The sequence below is a fragment of the Tasmannia lanceolata genome, unplaced genomic scaffold, assembly GCF_043159265.1.
Source record: "Tasmannia lanceolata isolate RefF3 unplaced genomic scaffold, GAP_Taslan_0.1 ptg000011l, whole genome shotgun sequence".
Taxonomy (NCBI): Eukaryota; Viridiplantae; Streptophyta; class Magnoliopsida; order Canellales; family Winteraceae; genus Tasmannia; species Tasmannia lanceolata.
Window position 1 is genome coordinate 21,401,945 of NW_027518688.1, and position 21,036 is coordinate 21,422,980.

At 40.5% G+C, this 21,036-nt stretch overlaps 1 protein-coding gene and 1 pseudogene across 1 annotated transcript; both read left to right on the forward strand.

The window, feature by feature from the left end:
* The first annotated feature begins 910 nt into the window (after window positions 1-910).
* LOC143886625 (endochitinase-like) lies at window positions 911-2,462 on the forward strand. Its single transcript, XM_077390671.1, has 3 exons — window positions 911-1,371; window positions 1,745-1,901; window positions 1,993-2,462. The coding sequence occupies exons 1-3, from the start codon at window positions 942-944 to the stop codon at window positions 2,360-2,362; spliced, it is 957 nt and encodes a 318-aa protein (XP_077246786.1). The 5' UTR covers window positions 911-941; the 3' UTR covers window positions 2,363-2,462.
* Window positions 2,463-5,621: 3,159 nt separating this feature from the next.
* LOC143886627 (endochitinase-like) lies at window positions 5,622-19,522 on the forward strand (annotated as a pseudogene).
* The last annotated feature ends 1,514 nt before the right edge of the window (window positions 19,523-21,036 follow it).

The window sequence follows — 21,036 nt, forward strand, 5'->3', positions numbered from 1 at the left end:
TATTGACGAAATGACCATTTTGTCCCTGCCTTTTCAATTACATGATAGTGTAACCTAGTATGCTTCAAAAAGTGCGCTAAACCATAAGATGATCCCAACTGTCCATCTGACGGGCTATAGCCAAAATACATTCTACGCCAAAAATCAATTTTATAGGATGATCTTAGCCCTACAATCTGTAGAGGAATTGTATAATTTTTGGGCACAATCTATTTATGTTGGTGGTCATCAAATGGACGGCTTAGAAATAATTTGGAAACCGGATATTTTGGAAACCTCTATAAATCAGCGTTGAGATTATCCTATAGAAATAATTTTTGGGCAGAGTCTATTTATGTAGTTGTCCATCAAATGGACGGTTTAGATCATCCTATGGGGCACAATCTACTTCGTCGCTGCCCATCAAACGGACGGTTTGGACATCTTATGGTGTAAGGTACTTTTTGAAAAAATACTAGACTATACGGGGTCTCTCTCTATCCCTCCCTCTGTATCCAAATTGTATTCATTTATCCAAATTACTAGTGACAGACTCAGCAACATTCACTGTATGAAATTATTTATTCTTTTCAAGAGGCATGAAGGCTAAAGGTTTCCAAAATGTGCAGCTCCTCTAAGTAGGATGATCTAAACCGTCCATTTGATGGGCGACAAATGGACGGTTTCCTTCAAACAACATTCCAGTTTTTGAAGCGTACTGGACTATACGGCTTACACTATCACGTAATTGGAAACGCAGGGACAAAATTGTCATTTTATCAATAAAAATAGAGCCGGGGTATAATTGCTTAATGCAACTTTCCCAAGAAAAGGTGGCTTGCTTTTATTGGGCCACGTAGAGGCGGTGAATGATCTTTAGAAAATGCTGCTTTTCTCCCCCTCCCACACTCTATAAATAGCGGCTTATGTTTCTTAGGCAACACATCTATCTACTTGCAAAAATGAGGACCTGGATCTTGATTTTGCTCTCCTTAGCCTCTTTGTTTGGTTCCTATGCACAGCCGACATGTGGAAGACAAGCTGGTGGAGCTCAGTGCCCGGGAAGGCGCTGTTGCAGCCAATTTGGTTACTGTGGCCTTACCTGCGAGTACTGCGGGAATCACTGCCAGAGCAATTGTCATCCTGACTGTCCGCCACAAAACTTCACTACGAGCGGTGATGGGGGTGTGGCCTCCATCATCAATCCATCCCTCTTCGACCAAATGCTGAAGCATCGAAATGACCCCACTTGCCAAGGCAAAGGCTTCTACACTTACAATGCTTTCATTGATGCTGCAAATGCCTTTGATGGCTTTGGCACCGTTGGGGACGTTGACACACGTAAAAGGGAGATTGCAGCTTTCTTGGCTCACACATCCCATGAAACTAATGGTGGGTTTCTAATACCATCCTAGATAGAATGAGAAATAGCCAGTGGAGGGGCTAGGGCTTCCTTACTTCAAAACGTTTCATTCACTCCATTCCTCACTAGTAATGAAAAAGGATAACTAATAACTAGTTAGAATAAAGATAACTAAGATAAGGATCAAGACAACTATAAAGTAATCTAACAAAACAACTAATTAGCATGTGAATGGATAGAGCCGTGTGGAGAGAGGATGCCGGAAAGTAGAGTCGTTGATTGTTTAGTTCATAATCTTCTAGCTCGAGCTCAAAAAATGTTTTCCCTATATATATACGTATACGTAGGGAAAGTGGGCAACTAGTATCTGTGATTAATGGATTCATTAATTGATGTATTCAGGTAAGTGGGCAACTGCACCAGGCGACCAATATTCATGGGGATATTGCTTCCTTCAAAAACAAGGCAAGAATCCAGTAGATTACTGCGTTGCAAGTGCAGAATTTCCATGCGCTTATGGTAAAAAATACCACGGCCGAGGTCCCATTCAAATCTCATAGTAAGTTCTTCTTTTTCCATGCATTTTTTTATGTTGTTTCTAGATTTAGCTTTCTAGAGATCTATCTTGACTTGTACTTTCGTGCTTGCAGCAACTACAACTACGGCCCAGCTGGAAAAGCCATTGGGGCAAACCTTCTCGCCAACCCTGATCTAGTTTCCACTGATGCTACCGTTTCATTTAAGACAGCAATATGGTATTGGATGACTTCTAAATCACAAAAACCTTCCTGCCATGATGCCATCACAGGCCGATGGACACCATCCAATGAAGATAAGACCGCGGGTCGCCTTCCTGGATTCGGTGTTTCCACCAACATCATCAATGGGGGACTTGAATGTGGCAAAGGGAACAATGTTGCGGTCGCAAACCGCATCGGATTTTACAAGAGATACTGCGACATACTTGGTGTGAGCTATGGTACCAACCTTGACTGCTACAACCAAAAGCCTTTTGCTTAGTTAATTAGGCTTTTTCTATGTATTTGAATAAGTGACTACTAGTGTCATCTATGTAAAAGTATATGTATATGTCAAAGACCATTTGGCATTAGTATTAAAATCCTCTCTAAATATAAGTTGATTAAATAATACTATAAGGAGGATGCATTAGAAATCTAAAGTGTGATGATTCTACGAAACGTGGCGATCGTCCTTATATGACAAGATAATAAACCAGACCTACAAGCCGCGGATAATCATTCTCGGCATCCGACTTTCACTAATCTTAGACACCTCGTCCAATTGAGATATCTCATTACAAAAGTTTTTAGCTTTCATAAAATAATCAGAAACAGATAAATTACCTTGTGTTAATGAGCCGATCTCGTTCTCAAAGAACTGCAACCGTGCATCGTTCGCCCGTGAAAAGAGAGATGAGAGTGCCTCCCACGGTTCTTTTGGAGTTTTAGCATCTCTAATATGCTCAATCAACTCCTTCTGTATTGGATCAAGTACGCCGTGGTTTGCATATGTTTTATTTTCGAAAAATTTGTTAGTTGATTTACTCTTCTGTATTTTGTTGGATTTCATTTCATGCAAATCTCTAGATATTTGATCTGTGTTGTATGTTCATTATTACTCTATAGAACGTTTATGATTGGGCCCGAGTGAGCCGTGACTGATGATTAGGTCTGAGTGGGCCGGTTGGTGCCTTCTACATGGTGACTGATGATTGGGTCTGGGTGGGCCGGTTGGTGCCTTGTGCACGGTTACTAGCATAGCTATGAATTGATATCCCGACCTTAACTAGTTGGAGGGTAATAACTGGTGCGTAGTCACGTAAAGATCGGTATTTTTCCTCCATAGTGAGTGCTTGATGGTGGGAAAGTTTCCGATTCGTTACCTCTGCCAGGTAGGAGCTGTAAAACTTGGCCGCGACTACTTGGGTCCGATCGACAACCACGCAAGTATGGGATGTTAAGCTGGCAAATTGTGATAGCCCGTCACTTTGAGAGGTGATCGAGGCCATAGCTATGTCTAGTGTGAAATTGTGAACTAGTTGAATTATTTGTATCATGAAACCTGTGTGTATTGTTCCAAACTATTAGTTATGTGCGGATTATTCCAATTGATAGTTATGTCGCTTTGTATTTATTTCATGATACTAGTTTTGCTTTGGAAAAAATATGCATTTATCTTATTTAAATGTTTTGGTCGTGTTTTGTATACTTGATCCAACCGATGTAGATTCTTTGTTATGTATTGAGCAAAAAAGCTCATTCCACGTTGTCTATCATTTTTTAGATAATGAACTGTAGGTAGCAGGTCGTGGGGAATGGGAGTGAGAAACGGCTTGGCTTTATTAGAGACTATTGTAGCTTGTCAGACAATTAAATTTGTTTATGTACTTAACGAGCATCATTATTCGTAGCGGTGTGAATCGGGCGACATGTGGCCCTCAAGGTATTGGGATTAATTAATTATCTTTTGGATTTTCTTTTGAATAAATAAATGTTTCCGCTAGTTGCTCTGTATATCTCTGATATCGGTTATTTGTGGTTGTTTTGGCCTTGCATGTCCATGTGGTTGTTGTTGGAAATCGGGGCGTGCTGCACTGTCTCAGGGACCCCGGTTTGGGGTGTGACAAAACTTATGCCTTAATCTTATCTCTACAGACTGCCCGGGGCAGCTACAGATAAGGGACGAGAGAGACATTGTCATTCGGTAGAGATCTGTGATGTACCTTTAGTATCATCCACCTGGACAAGTAGACACATCGTTGAGGCCCCATTAATGGCATTTGTGCCCGGAAAATTCGAAGCCGCCCTAAATTTGGAGCCATCTCCATATCAAGATATTGTTCGATGCTTACACTGTTTTTGATATATGGCGGGTACAAAACTGGGGACCACACTGTATGACGGGTCACGTTCACGTAGAGCATGGTATATTCTTATATTCTCAATAAAAAATTATTTCCATAGGTGGATCCTAGCCTTCCAATCTATAGAGGTTTCCATAACATGTGGTTGATCTATAGACTAGAAGGCTGGGATCATCTTATGGAAATGATTTTTGGGGCACAACCTATTTACATTGTGGCCCATCAAAGGGACGGATTGGATCATCCAATCGTATGCCGTATAGTACTTTTTGAAAAAGACTGAACTACGCAAGCTTACACAGTATAAAAACTCGAAAAATCAGGGGATGTGGGAATATCATAATCTCACGCCTAAAATTCTTGGGGCACAACCTATTTACGTTGTGGCCCATCAAATGAACGGTTTGGATCATCCTATGGCCCTAAATAGGTTGTGGCCAAAAAATTATTTCCATAGGATGATCCTAGCCTTCCGACCTATTGAGGTTTCCATAACATGCATTTCCTTTATAGATCGGAAGGCTGGGATCATCTTATGGAAATGATTTTTGGGTCAGAACGTATTTATATGGTGGCCCATCAAATGGATGGTTTGGATCATCCAATTGTATGCCGTTTAGTGCTTTTCGAAAAATACTGATCTACGCAAGCTTACACCATATAAAAACTCTAAAACTCAGGGGATGTTGGAATATCATAATCCCACACCTAAAATTCTTGGGGCACAACCTATTTACGTTGTGGCCCATCAAATGGACGTTTGGATCATCCTATGGCCCTAAATAGGTTGTGGCCGAAAGATTATTTCCATAGAATGATCCTAGCCTTCCAACGTATTGAGGTTCCATAACATGCATTTCCTCTATAGATTGGAAGGCTGGGATCATCTTATGGAAATGATTTTTGGGTCACAACCTATTTACATTGTGGCCCATAAAATGGATGGTTTGGATCATCCTATGGTGTGTTGCACATTACTTTTCTGAAAAATACCGAACTATGCAAGCTTACACTATATAAAAGCTCTAAAAATCAAAGGTAGTGGGATTGTCATAACCCTGACCCTAGAGTTCTTTAAATAAAGGTATATTTGTCATTTTAAAATTTAAAATCATTATATGTTTGAATTCGGTCTAGAGACTTGTCAAATTTACCCCATTTGCAAAAAAATGGCCAAATGCCATTACCAAACTATGTTACTCTTTTCACAAATAGTGCATAGTTGGTTACTCTTCTTGCAAAAACCCCTACAAACACGAGAAGGCATATCCAGTAACTAATTTGGGCATTTTTCCTGTCACAATTGAATTCCTTTTGCCTTAAATTCAATTGGGGATGACTATTATTGACTAGTCATAAGGAAAAAAAATCCTCTCTCTCTCTCTCTCTCTCTCCTACCCTCTATAAATAGTGCTTATGTTTCTTAGGCAACACATCTATCTGCAAAAATGAGGACCTGGATCTTGATTTTGCTCTCCTTAGCCTCTTTGTTTGGTTCCTTTGCAGAGCATTGTGGAAGACAAGCTGGTGGAACTCAGTGCCCGGGAAGGCGCTGTTGCAGCCAATATGGTTACTGTGGCCTTACCTGCGAGTACTGCACAATGAATGGGACATCAAATAGGAAATTGATCAGACCAATTCATCGAGTTGCATACCACCCCTCTTCAAGCCAACGCATCTGCCTTCTCATTAGCAGACCTTCTAACATGAATCAACTCAATATCTGATTCCGCCAATATATCTTCCATTTCTTCAAAAGGATCCAAAAACCTCCAAGGTGGAGCCACCACATCTGATAAATGAAAATAAAAACAATTATTTGATCAGTTCAATATCTGTACTAAAATGGTTTGGAAATGTGATTATATAATGGTACGACTAGGATTGCTTGTCCTTGCACCCAACTAAACAATAACTTGAACTAGTATTGTTTAAGTTTAATTTAGTCGGACCGTCAATTTATATTGTTATCTTATGCAAGAAACAGTAGTTGAGTTCCAAAGACCAAACACAAAGTCCATAGAAAGGTCTTCCCGCAATTCATCTAGAACTGGAAGAGGCATTACCTGATAAGGAGGGCATTCATGCCACAAACCGATCATGATGATTTGCATTATTTCAAGCAGTGTGAACAAAATGCTTGCTACATGGAACTCCATCTTACAACTATTCAATGATGTACTAAAGAATAGATCCAAACAATAGAATATTGATACTGATGGCTTGAGTCAGAAGGCAAATAAATTTGAATGCAAGCTGAATTTGTGGGGTTCAAGCGTTTAAATGGACTACATGAGGAAGATGGGGACTTCAAAGAGAGATGAATGAGATCAAATCGATTAACAGGAGATGCGGGATATGCATGTCTACGATGGGTCTCTGTTCATTGAAAATTATTTAAAACAAATCTGTACGGTCTGCCAAAGCTAATAGTCTTCCCTTATTATTGGCTCGCTCTTTCATAAAATTGCCATCTATTACCCCTCGATATGAGGGGGGACATACGATATACACGGGATGGAGTTGATGCAGCGGCATGTCGAGCAAAGGAGAAGATCACCAACCTTCGAAAAAGAATCCTTGAATCCACGAGGAAGATGCTAGAAAATTAAACTTGTATTCAAATTTTCATTCATGGAAAACTAGTTTCATACACCGAATGTCCAATATTTATTGGCTTTTCTTATTTCTCCTTTCCTTAATTGACTCAAACTCTTCTTCACACTTAAACTCTAAATCCTAACTATGACTAAGACTCTAACTTCATCATCAACTAGGACTCAAACAGAAACCATCCTAAGTAAGAATTCAACATTTATATAAAAAATTGTCTACTTACAATATACACTTTAGTTGTATAGCTGGCTGATCAGGACTGCCAATATGGTGGGCCCCAACTAGAATGAGACATTCTCCAAAATCAAGATGATTAGACAATCCGACCCATTCAAATCAGTAAAAACTTAGACGTTTTCACGGTTTCTATTTGAGGCGTTAATTTGAAAGCGGTCGACCAGTTAATAAGGATAATTATCTGATAAGTGTAATTTTAATGTTAAAATGATTTGAGTACCTCCCTAAGAGGATGATAAGGCTTAACCCAGAGGATCAAACAAGAATCGTACCTGAAGCGTACGATACGAAAATTGCACTAGAATCCATTAGGGAATGATAGAACACCGTTTTATAAGAATAGAAAATATGGAAAAAGATGATAGGGAAAAGGGCAAGAATGAGTTAATTCGAGGAAACTCAGGCCTCCATTGAGTTAATTCGAGGAAACTCGGCCTCAAATAAGCTAACCGCACTAAATTTGATTATTCCTTGCTCAAAAGCCATACGACATAGGTAACTAATGCATTCCAAAGTGGGATCCCTTTTGGCCTCCTCCATCACCACCAGTCACCTCAATCTCTAACCCAATCCTCATCCCCATCTCCATTTCTCTTCATCTTCCACCATCCCACTTATCCTGTTCAAAATAACACCTTGGAGGGGAGGATGAATCAAAAGAGGTCAAAATTAAAAAATTAGAGGCAAGGGGATTGGTTTTGCCCATCCTGTGCTTATTACAATTCAAATGGATGACTAGGTGTCGATGATGCTTTCAGAGGAAGAAGAATTCATCACCCTCAGTTTATTGTCCGGTGACTGTGGCTCAGGACGGAAATAGAAAGCTTGATCAGCGGTGGAGGCAGGGGGATTGGTCCTGCTCATCTTGCAATTATTCAAACTTTAAAAGATGGAGTAAATGTCGTTGTTGCCACCTGGATCGTAAACAAAAGCCTTCATATCCATCCCCTACCACATCAGGGGCTGGAGGCCAGATAGTTTCGGAATCTGGTCCATGGCCTGACTCTGGGATAATCTCGTCCTCTATGGTGGAAGATGGATCTCTGTCGATCTCTATTTCTGGCAAGGAGGTAGAAACAAGAATGGATTCCTTAAAGGCATGTTTGGTGGGTAGAAGGAATGATTTGTCTGGATACCTTCAGGATCTATGGGTGTGGGCCAAAAATTCTTGGAATTCTCCCTCCCTCGCCTGCCCGTGTTTACTCTCCAACGACAAGATCCTTTTTATTTTTGATTATGAAGAGGTGGCCTATAGGATTCTGGTTTTGGAAATTGGAATGACTGAGTACCCCTATCTTCCCTTTCCCATTGGTCCCCAGATTATATTAAGGGCTCTAAGACACTATGGGTCTACTTTTACGATATCGCATTACATGTGTGGGACTCCTCGACGGTGGAAGGCTTGGGAAATCTTTTTGGGCAGGTTACGGAAGTGAAAATGGAGGGCCTCCATAATCAATGTATGTGTTTTGATTAGCCAAAATCTACGCCCCTCGTTGGAAATTTTCTCTCATTGGGAAGCTATGGATTTCCAATTATTGTTACATCGTTGGAGTCTCCATCCAGGGATCCAGGGGCCCCCAATTGGACCCTGAAAATGGTCAGAGAGATTCTTTGTTGATTGCCTCACCGGGAAACAGGACGTCGGTGCGCCCCCTGGAGATTCAGGCCAGGCGGCCAGTTGGCATTCTGAATCCCTCCCATCAGGATTCAAATTTCAAATTTCCAAGGGCCAGATTTGGAAATTTGCAAGGCTCGCTTCCCAAGCCTAGTCTGAAAGGACATCCGAATTTTGATTCAGGGTCGCGAGATCAGGGCCCTGTTTTAGCTCAGAATAATAGACAGTGGCACAATCCAGCTATGACCAGGATGAATCAGGATTCTAGAAATCATGGTCAGTATTTAGAAGAGGGTGGGCCCTCATTCGTGGCATGCTCGGTATAAGTGCAAATTTCTTTGGGTGTCTTACTTCCTGACAGTTGCACTTTTTGGATGATTCTGGCGTCTTCTGTTGGTGATGCTATCAAGAAGAAGTCCCAATTGATATAAAAATGTTAAAGGATATCTTCAAATAATGAAAAGATCTCTAATCCTGGAGCTACTTTCGAGGCATGGGAAGTTAAAGAGTCTTTGCGTCTTTTGGGTGTTGGCGGTTATTGTAATGTTCATCCCCTCAACGGCAATGGGGCCAGAACGTTGAGAAGCGTGAAGGACACCAACCTTCATAGGATTGGAGGATGGCTGAATTGTAGTAGAGATAATCTTAGTACCAGAAGGAAAATTTAATGATGAAATTAGGAAGCGCCACTTTGGCGCAATTAATGCCGCTTCATGATAGCAGGAGATTCTTCACAACTTTGGGTTACTGGCCTTCCCTTTGTATCCATTCTGTGGCGATACGTTGTTTTTGGGTGATCTTCTTATCTGTTTCCTTTGGGTTGGGGACCTGGGATTTAAATGGAAAGTTAGAGCGATTCGGTATCTCCTCCCCCTTGCCCTTCCTCTACAACCCGTGGCAAAACAATAATGTTGCCGGCATGAACGGAGCCAGAGGGGGGCAAGGGGAGGCAACTGCCCCCCTAAAAAATCTGAAAAAAAAAAACTTATGTGGCTTTCTAATATTCCAAAACTATCCTTTTCTCAGCTTTCTAAAACGCAACCTTTCAAAATTTTTGTGATTTTTCTAAAACGTCTTCCCTCCAAGATTTTAGAGATTTTCCAAAAGCAAATCATGCTCTTTCCAAAATCACAACTATCCTAAATTTTATAACCGGACTCAATCTCTCTCTCTCTCTCTCTCTCCAACTCCATCTCTCTCTCCCTAATCTCCATCTCTCTCTCTCTCTCCCTAATCTCCATCTCTCTCTCTCTCTCTCTCTCTCTCTCTCTCTCTCTCTCTCTCTCTCTCTCTCTCTCGGGTCTCCATCTCAAGCTCCTTCTCTCGAATCTCCCTTTCATCGAAGCAAATAGTGAATTTTGACTTGAGTTGTGATCTTGATTTTTTTATTTGTAATACGGTGTTGGGCTATCTCTCTCTGTTTTTTTTTTTTTTGCAATATAATTGCAAATTATGAATTCCAAATTTTTGTTTTTGATGAATTTCATTGAGTACTTCTCTTACCTCGTTTAAATGTTTGGTCCCACTTTGAAGGCCAATGGAAAGTTGGAAACCTCTTAATTAAATTAGAAATTTCTCAAATTACTAAACTAATAGTCTAATATGGTAATATCTAATTATCTATGGTTTTAGACTTTTAGCCCTAAACGAGCTTTTACGAGCCGAGCCGAGCCGAGCCAGGCTAACTTGGGCTCGGCTCGGCTCGTTAAGGATTCAAGCCGAGCTCAAACCGAGCCCGAGCGAGCCGCCGAGCCCGACCCAAAATTGACACCCTTAGTTGGATATGATATTTCTTGCCTCCTATTTTATACTTGCACTCTTCATCTTTATGTGACCCGGTTCTCATTGGCTGATATAATTCGCAACAATCTATTAAGAGAAGTGAAAATACAGATGATATATGCACTCCCTTGTTTTGCTCCGTTTTTATACCTTTCGTTTGGATGTTGTTAGCTTATTTGGTGAAAACAAGTTAGTTTCAGAGCATATCTGGCTACCATTAATTTTTTTTTTCCTGGAAACTATTAGCTTACCAAATGGTGAGGGAGGGTGGGAGAGGCGGGGACATAAGAGGGACTTAGTGAGGAAAGGGGAAGAAAAGAATGAAAAACAAGGTAACCAAGAAAAAAAAAAGAGGGGCAGGGGGAGGGTGGGAGGAGGGGAGAGTGATAAATCAACCCCCATATATCTTAAATAGACCCCTTTTAACGTAAAACCTTTGGGGTGTGAGTTACTCGCTTGTACGGTGTTTAACAGCAGATGAAAACTTTTTTCACCTGCCCTAACGGTTTACCTTAAAAGGGGTCGATTTAAGATATATGGGGGTCCATTTATAACTGCCCAAAAAATATTATGGTTGCCAAACATGGCCTTGATATGAGCTTTTTTCAGAAAACTTATCAAACAGCCAAGCGGACTAAGTCTGTAACAAAGAAACCAGTTATAGAGAAAATCCTAGAAAAAAACTTAAGCCATTTATTGGGCCCTAATCTCATCTCTATAGACGGCTTGCAGGAAGATAAGTGGTGAGAGACATTGTCCTCATAAGGTAAAGATAAAGTGATGAAAAACTTGCGCCATTTATTGGGACCTAATCTTATCTGTAAACAACTTTCAATTTCTCGAATGCTATTAATTAATGACAAAGATTTTCTAGATATGGGGGTATGAAAAGGGGGGACCATCCTGAATGGAAGGTCGAGATCATGCAGAATGTGAGTGGGCCCCATTTTAAGCTTCGGGCGGTAAATCCTTTTTTTTAATGAAGATGCCAATTTTATTAAATAATAATGGATTAGATGTGCACGGCGGGCTAAGGATTACGGTTACCACATATAAAATGATTCGTTAGAAGCTCTTAATTTGGCTGAGTGATATCAGAGCTTTGGTTGTTTGGAAGTATAATTGTCAGTGTGGATAGAAATGGAGAGTTCTATATGAACCATGATCAAGTCTATATTGAAATGGAGAGTTCTATATGAACCATGATCAAGTCTACAGGTCAAATTGGACATTTTGAAAATTGAAACTGGAGGATATCTTAGCCCAGGTGTGTCACCCTCTCTACTCATTCGTGGCATCTAAGTGTATATCTCCTCCCAACCGTCTAGCTACCTCTCTTTCACCACTTAAGAAACTAATTAATCATTGAAAAATATTCATGGTTGCAAAACATGGCCTTAATACGAACTCTTTTCGAAAAAGTTATAAAACAGCCAAGCCCACTAAGTGAATAACAAATTAAGAAACGACTAATAATGAAAATCCTAACTGAACTTATGCCATTTATTGGGCCCTAATCTTATCTCTATAGACTGCCCGCGGAAGCTAGAGGTAAGGGACGAGAGAGACATTGTCATTCGGTAGAGATCTGTGATGTACCTTTAGTATCATCCACCTGGACAAGTAGACATATCGTTGAGGCCCCATTAATGGCATTTGTGCAGGGAAAATTCAAAGCCGCCCTAAATTTGGAGCCATCTCCGTATCAAGATATTGTTCGATGCTTACACTGTTTTTGATATATGGTGGGTACAAAACTCGGGACCACACTGTATGATGGGTCACGTTCACGTAGAGCATGGTATATTCTTATATTCTCACAAAAAGTGCGCTGCTGTTGGATCAAATATCAAGGATGTGATGATGAATTGATGAGTACGTGTTTGTAAGCCATTTCATCATATAATTTCTCTATTTTTTATAATTTTATGGGTTTTTGTTGCAAAAAGAGTAAACCAATATGCAGTATTTGCATAGAGCATGGTATATTCTTATGTTCTCACAAAAAGTGAGCTGCTGTTGGATCAAATATCAAGGATGTGATGATGAGTACGTGTTTGTACGCCATTTCATCATTTAATTTCTATATTTTTTATAATTTTAAGGTTTTTTTTTTTTTTTTTTTTTGCAAAAAAGAGTAAACCAAGATGCAGTATTTGCAAAAAGAGTAACATAGAAACCAATATGTAGCATTTCGCCACTTCATCGTATAATTTCTCTATTACAAAGAAACCAATATGCGATTGGGATTTTTTTTGGAAGGAATTTTATTAAGTTAAATAGAATTCTTGCCTTCATTTTGGATTGTTGATCGTGTAAGAGTTTTTTTCATCAATGATGTTGAGACCCGGGTAGAACTCACCCTTAAAAGCTAGCTGTTTAGGGGAGCGTGTCCATTCCCTTATAAGCCTAGCCATATCTCCTTGCTTTTCCGATCATTGGTTATTAGGGGCATCCCGAAAACGTCCGGGTCGAAATATGGCTTTCAAATTAAGTTCCAAATTAGTGTATGCTGCCAAAGGGAGTGACAATGCCATACGCAAAAAGGAAGAGACTCATAGAATGACTGAGGCAATTAGAGGTTTTGCACATTTTCATTAATCCATGAGCAGGATCTATATAGACACATAGATCCACGGATCCATACATCTCGATCGGAAAAGAATCAATAGAAAAAAGAAAGAATCGGAATTGATTGATTTCTTTCTCAAAACAAATGAAAAGGAAAAGAAAGATGAAACTTAAATCATGTGGAACTCCCAAAAATTTCCCCCACACATCGTCAACATGGGAACTACGAGATATTCTCCGAGGCCTCGAGGGATTTTCACCGTCCAAGAGGGCACACCAGGGTTACCAAACCCCGTCTCTTATACCACTTGTTGTGACCTAGGTAGAACTCACCCTTTTAAAGCTAAACGTTAAGGGGAGGGAGTGTAAACCTTCTTTGGTATATTTGGAGAAGAGAACCAAATAATAAAGTTGAACCAAATTGAGATAATGGATAATATATCAAGAGGAGAGAGAAACAATTGCTTTAGAAAGCAAAACAGTGAATGTATCTCTTCTCTGCAAAATAACGTGAATTGCACTCGCTTAAAAATAACGTGGAAAGACCACTCACTTTATTCATTCGGTCACTATATATAGACATAGAATTTCAAAAGAAAACAAACTCTTCCTAATTGTTATCTCACTATAAAACAAAACCAAATAAAATAAGGACTCTAATGAGTCGGTGGTGAGTCGGTGGTGACACGTTCACAATTTTCCCCCTCAACACTGACTCGCCAAACTACTCAACCCCGTTATGAATCAACCCTGTCGGCCCAACCCCTTCGATGTCGTGCATGAATCAGTGATGACTCTAGCACTCCCCTTCAGCATAACTCTCCACTAGCAACGCTAAGATCCTTCCGAGACTTCACAAACTTCTTGTAGCTCAACCCTTCGAAAGCATCATGAAACTTCCCTATCTCACCGTACCTCGCTTTCGGATCCTGTTTCAAACCATATAAAGCCTTCCGCAACTTGCACACGTATTGCAGATTTCTGGTACTTTCAAACTTCCTGGGGTGCTCCATGAAAATTTCTCGATCCAATTCACCATACAAGAATTCATTCTTCACGTCCATTTGCCACAACTTCCATCCTTTACAAGCAGCAAGGGCAATGAGCACACTTACCGTAGTGATTTTGGCTACTGCACTGAACGTCGCATCATAATCAAGCATGTACTTTGAGGGAATCCTCGAGCAAGAAGTTTCGCCATGAACCTTTCTATCGAACCATCCGCTTTGGTCTTTACCTTGTACACCCACTTACAAGAAATAGGGTACACTCCACCAGGTAGTGGAACCAAATCCCATGTTTCATTCTTCTTCAAGGCAGTGATCTCCTCGCCCATAGCGATTTGCCACTCCTTGATGTCTTTTGCCTCTTCAAAAGAAGTCGGCTCCTCCACCTTACTATTTTCTGAGACATTACAATCTACCGTAAGCGCCTCTTCCACCTCATGATCTTCTGAGACATTACACTTTTCCGTAAGTGTCTCTTGATCACCAACCAAATTTGTTTCACAATCATGATTCTTCACAACAGGAGATTCTGCAACATTCAGTGCAAAACAAACCTCCCCCTCAAAGTCATATTCCGTAGCAGTCACTTCCACTGCCACATCACAAGCAAAAGAAGCTTGCATATCCCATTCACCATCGTCATCATCGTCCTTATCTTTGGATTCGACAATAAAATTCCCATCATCGGTCTCAATCCCAGCTCGACAATTTCTTCTATTATGACCAGGCTTCCCACATCCATAACAATAAAAAACACATTTTTCTTGTGAATTGTCATTGTTATTAGCCCGATCATCCCTCTTATAGCCATCCTTTGGCTTTTATTTTTCTTCCACTTCCGCTTGCTATTCACCGCAAGCGCTTCCTCATTTTCTTTCACAGACAATCCGGCCATTTGCCTTGCCAACATCTCTTGATTAATCAAGAGATTCTCCAACTCCAGGAGAGACGGTTGCGTTGGCCAACCCTGAATAGCAGTGATAAAACCACTAAACTCAGGCCTCAAGCAGCGGATAATCATTCTCGGCATCCGACTTTCACTAATCTTAGACACCTCGTCTAATTGAGATATCTCATTACAAAAGTTTTTAGCTTTCATAAAATAATCAGAAACAGATAAATTACCTTGTGTTAATGAGCCGATCTCGTTCCCCAAGAATTGCAACCGTGCATCGTTCGCCCGTGAAAAGAGAGATGAGAGTGCCTCCCACGCTTCTTTTGGAGTTTTAGCATCTCTAATATCCTCAATCAACTCCTTCTGTATTGGATCAAGTACGCCGTGGTTTGCATATGTTTTATTTTCGAAAAATCTGTTAGTTGATTTACTCTTCTGTATTTTGTTGGATTTCATTTCATGCAAATCTCTAGATATTTGATCTGTGTTGTATGTTCATTATTACTCTATGGAACGTTTATGATTGGGCCCGAGTGGGCCGTGACTGATGATTAGGTCTGAGTGGGCCGGTTGGTGCCTTCTACATGGTCACTGATGATTGGGTCTGGGTGGCCCGGTTGGTGCCTTGTGCACGGTTACTAGCATAGTTATGAATTGATATCCCGACCTTAACTAGTTGGAGGGTGATAACTGGTGCGTAGTCACGTAAAGATTGTTATTTTTCCTCCATAGTGAGTGCTTGATGGTGGAAAAGTTTTCGATTCGTTACCTCTGCCAGGTAGGAGCTGTAAAACTTGGCCGTGACTACATGGGTCCGATCGACAACCACGCAAGTAAGGGATGTTAAGCTGGGAAATTGTGATAGCCCGTCACTTTGAGAGATGATCGAGGCCATAGCTATGTCTAGTGTGGAATTGTGAACTAGTTGAATTATTTGTATCATGAAACCTGTGTGACAAAACTTATGCCATTTATTGGGCCTTAATCTTATCTCTATAGACTGCCCGCGGAAGCTACAGATAAGGGACGAGAGAGACATTGTCATTCGGTAGAGATCTGTGATGTACCTTTAGTATCATCCACCAGGACAAGTAGACATATCATTGAGGCTCCATTAATGGCATTTGTGAAGGGAAAATTCAAAGCCGCCCTAAATTTGGAGCCATCTCCGTATCAAGATATTGTTCGATGCTTACACTGTTTTTTATATATGGCGGGTACGAAACTGGGGACCACACTGTATGATGGGTCACGTTCACGTAGAGCATGGTATATTCTTATATTCTCACAAAAAAATTATTTCCATAGGTGGATCCTAGCCTTCCAATCTATAGAGGTTTCCATAACATGTGGTTCCTCTATAGACTAGAAGGCTGGGATCATCTTACGGAAATGATTTTTGGGGCACAACCTATTTACATTGTGGCCCATCAAATGGATGGTTTGGATCATCCAATTGTATGCCGTATAGTACTTTTCAAAAAATACTGATCTACGCAAGCTTACACCATATAAAAACTCTAAAACTCAGGAGATGTTGGAATATCATAATCCCACACCTAAAATTCTTGGGCACAACCTATTTACGCTGTGGCCCATCAAATGGACGGCTTGGATCATCCTATGGCCCTAAATAGGTTGTGGCCAAAAAATTATTTCCATTGGATGATCCTAGCCTTCCGACGTATTGAGGTTTCTATAACATGCATTTCCTCTATAGATTGGAAGCCTAGGATCAACTTATGGAAATTTGCCTATTTACATTGTGGCCCATCAAATGGATGGTTTGGATCATCCTATGGTGTGTCGCACATTACTTTTCTGAAAAATACCGAACTATGCAAGCTTACACTATATAAAAGCTCTAAAAATCAAGGGCAGTGAGAATATCATAACCCTGACCCTAGAGTTCTTTACATAAAGGGTACATTTGTCATTTTAAAATTTAATCATCGTATGGTTGAATTCGGTCAAGAGGCTCGTCAAATTTACCCCATTTGCAAAAAAATGGTCAAATGCCATTACCAAACTATGTTACTCTTTTCAGAAATAGTGCATAGTAGGTTACTCTTTTTGCAAAAACCCCTACAAACACAAGAAGGCATATCCAGTAACTAATTTGGGTCATTATTGCAAATTTTTCCTGTCACCATTGAATTCCTTTTGCCTTCAATTCAATTGGAGATGACTATTATTGACTAGTCATAAGGAAAAAAAATCCTCTCTCTCTCCCACCCTCTATAGATAGCGCTTATGTTTCTTAGGCAACACATCTATCTACTACGAAAAATGAGGCCTGGATCTTGATTTTGCTCTCCTTAGCCTCTTTGTTAGGTTCCTTTGCAGAGCAATGTGGAAAACAAGCTAGTGGAGCTCGGTACCTGGGAGGGCTCTGTTGCAGCCAATATGGTTACTACGGGGCAGGCTGCCAGAGCAATTGTCATGGTTGTTTGACACAAAACTTCACTACGAGCGGTGATGGAGGTGTGGCCTCCATCATCACTCCATCCCTCTTCGACCAAATGCTGAAGCATCGAAATGACCCCACTTGCCAAGGCAAAGGCTTGTACAGTTACAATGCTTTCATTGATGCTGCAAATGCCTTTGATGGCTTTGACACACGTAAAAGGGAGATTGCAGTTTGCTTGGCTCACACATCCCATGAAACTAATGGTGGGTTTCTAATACCATCCTAGATCGTATTGTGAAAAAAATAAAAATTGAAGAAGAGAAAGAATGAGAAATAGCCAGTAGGGGGCCTGGGGCCTCCTTACTTCAAAACGTTTCATTCACTACATTCCTCAATAGTAATGAAAAAGGATAACTAACAACTAGTTAGAATAAAGATAAGTAGGATACGGATAAAGATAACTATAAAGTAATCTAACAAAACAACTAATTAGCATGGGAATGGATAGAGCGCTGTGGAGAGAGGATGCTGGAAAGTAGAGTCGTGTCCCTATTTACTAAGTCCAATGTCGTTGATTGTTTAGTTCATCATCTTCTAGCTCGAGCTCACAAAATATTTTCCCTATATATATATACATATATATATACGTATACACACATATATATATATATAGGAATTGCTAGCGTCCATCGCAAAAGCATTTTCGCGGCTGGTTTGTTGCACATCAGACCAGCCACCTCGTTAATGAAGACAACAAGTTTTGTGTCCATTCACGAGGTGGCTGGTCTGACGTGCAACAAACCAGCCGTAGAAACCCTTTTGCGATGGAGCTTAGAAAATCCACATATATATATATATATATATATATATATATATATATATATATATATATATATATATATGAGGAAAATAATTGTGAGCTTAAAGCTCATATAGCTTATATGAGCTTGAGGGCCCAAACACATGGGTCACACATTGTTTGTGGTGATCCAAACCATTCATTTGCAAGGCCCCATCATAGATAGGGTGTGTACCAAAAATCGGCTCCATTAGATCATCCTAACCCCTCCAAAAGTGGAGGGCAAAATGGGCAGATTTGTGGCAAACGGTGTCTGTCCATTTTGCCCTCCACTTTTGGATGGGTTAGGATGATCCTTTGGAGCCGATTTTTTGTACACACCCTATCTATGTAAGGGCCTTTCAAATGAATGGTTTGGATCATCCTAACAATGTGGGCCCACATGTGTTTGGGCCCTTAAGCTCATATAAGCTATATGAGCTTCAAGCTCACAATCATTTTCCTCATATATATATATATATATATATATATATATATATATATATATATATATATATATATATATTATGCGTGTTAGTTTTTCAACTTAACGTGGATCTAGTATCTGTGATTAATTAATGACTCATTAATTGATGAATTCAGGTAAGTGGGCAACTGCACCAGGCGACCAATATTCATGGGGATATTGCTTCCTTCAAAAACAAGGCAAGAATCCAGTAGATTACTGCGTTGCAAATGCAGAATTTCCATGCGCTTATGGTAAAAAATACCACGGCCGAGGTCCCATTCAAATCTCATAGTAAGTACTTCTTTTTCCATGCATTTTTTTCTGTTGTTTCTAGATTTAGCTTTCTAGAGAACTATCTTGACTTGTATTTTCATGGTTGCAGCAACTACAACTACGGCCCAGCTGGAAAAGCCATTGGCGCAAACCTTCTCGCCAACCCTGATCTAGTTTCCACATGCTACCGTTTCATTTAATTAAGACAGCAATATGGTATTGGATGACTTCTAAATCACAAAAACCTTCCTGCCATGATGCCATCACAGGCCGATGGACACCATCCAATGAAGATAAGACCGCGGGTCGCCTTCTTGGATTCGGTGTTTCCACCAACATCATCAATGGGGGACTTGAATGTGGCAAAGGGAACAATGTTGTGGTCGCTAACCGCATCGGATTCTACAAGAGATACTGCGACATACTTGGTGTGAGCTATGGCATCAACCTTGACTGGTACAACCAAAAGCCTTTTGCTTAGTTAATTAGGCTTTTTCTATGTATTTGAATAAGTGACTACTAGTGTCATCTATGTAAAAGTATATGTATATGTCAAAGACCGTTTGGCATTAGTATTAAAATCCTCTGTAAATATGAGTTGATTAAATAAAACTATGTCGAGGATGCATTAGAAATCTAAAGTGTGACGATTCTATGAAACATGGCGATATTCCTAATATGACTAGATAATAAACGAGGCCTACTATTTCTCAAAGTAACGTTATTATTGTGGTTTTTAAGGTTGAAACCTGAAGAAGTGAAAACCCTGGAGGACATTTCTGAGAAATTGATTGAGCAGTTCTCGATGGAGGAAGGTATTGAGGTCACGAAGAGAGACCTGAAACAGTTGAAGCAAGGTCCTCAAGAGACCTTTACTTTCTTTATCAGGCGCTGGAGACGCAAATCTGCCCAGCTAAGCCAGAGAATGACTGAATCAGAGCAGATAAAGCTGGTTCTGAAAAGTTTGTCTCCCCAATACTTTCATTTTCTCGCTCCTCAGCATTACCCGAGTTTTGATCACTTAATCAAGACGGGTACTCAGACGGAAGATGCCATAGCAAAGGGTCCGAGAGCAAAAGTTTCTACAGAGATCCGAGAAGGGAAAAGACCTATGGTCCCGCCCAAGGAAGTTCACGCTGTCAGTTACACCAGGCTTGTGGCCAGAGTTGCTGCAGAAGCTGCCAGAGCGCCAAGGAGAGGTACCTTTGACAGAAAATTTGATCCTCTTCCATATCCTATAATAATGATATTCAAGAGGCTCATGAAAGATAGAAAAATCCGGCTCCCGGATATCAAACCTCCACCCAATCCTTTGCCCGCATTCTGGAAGATGGACCAATATTATGAATATCATAGAGGTCCAGGGCATTTGACTGAGAATTGTTTGGCCTTGAAGCATGCCATTCAAAATATGATTGACAAAAATGAATTGGCAGTGGAGAGACCAAACGTCACTCAAAACCCACTTCCCAACCATCATGCCATGCCTCCTTCTACTACCAATGCTATCTTTACTGATGAGCCTTCGCTTAATCCTTCAACTCTCATTTGTACCATTACCCCAGAAAAAACCTATGTCATGTCGTTTGATGATGGGGAGCTGGAAGCATTAGAAAGGAGGAAGCCTTATGTAATTTCATTTGACGATGATGAATTGGCTGAATCGTCTTCATCTCAGATGGGTACATTTCAGATTGACGGTGCTAGAAATACAAGGACAGCTCCTTATGTCTAAGGGCTGAAGACTTTGAAGAAGATGAGTTATTGTTGTTGGATAACCATTGTGACGAGATGCGTCACATGACCCGCGGCGGGCGTGTATTCAAGCCTCAGGAATTGTGTGTTGAAAATCCTGCAGAATTTGCAAGGAATACAGAGAATCCGAGGCAGAACAAGGTCAGTATAGATGAAGAAGAGGAGAGCTTGCTGAAACAGCTAAAAAAAACTCAGGCTAATATCTCAGTATGGGGTTTGCTCATGGCCTCATCCAAGCACAGAAAGTTAGTCCTTCAAGAGCTTAACTCCGCGCAAGTCTCTGTCGACACTACTCCTGATGAGTTGGTGAGTTTGGTTGCCATGACCAAAGTGTCTAAG

Coding starts and splice junctions, on each gene's coding strand:
- LOC143886625 (XM_077390671.1), top strand. CDS start 942: ATGAGGACCTGGATCTTGATTTTGCTCTCCTTAGCCTCTTTGTTTGGT. Junction 1,372..1,744: donor CACATCCCATGAAACTAATG/GTGGGTTTCTAA, acceptor TGATGTATTCAG/GTAAGTGGGCAACTGCACCA. Junction 1,902..1,992: donor GGTCCCATTCAAATCTCATA/GTAAGTTCTTCT, acceptor TCGTGCTTGCAG/CAACTACAACTACGGCCCAG.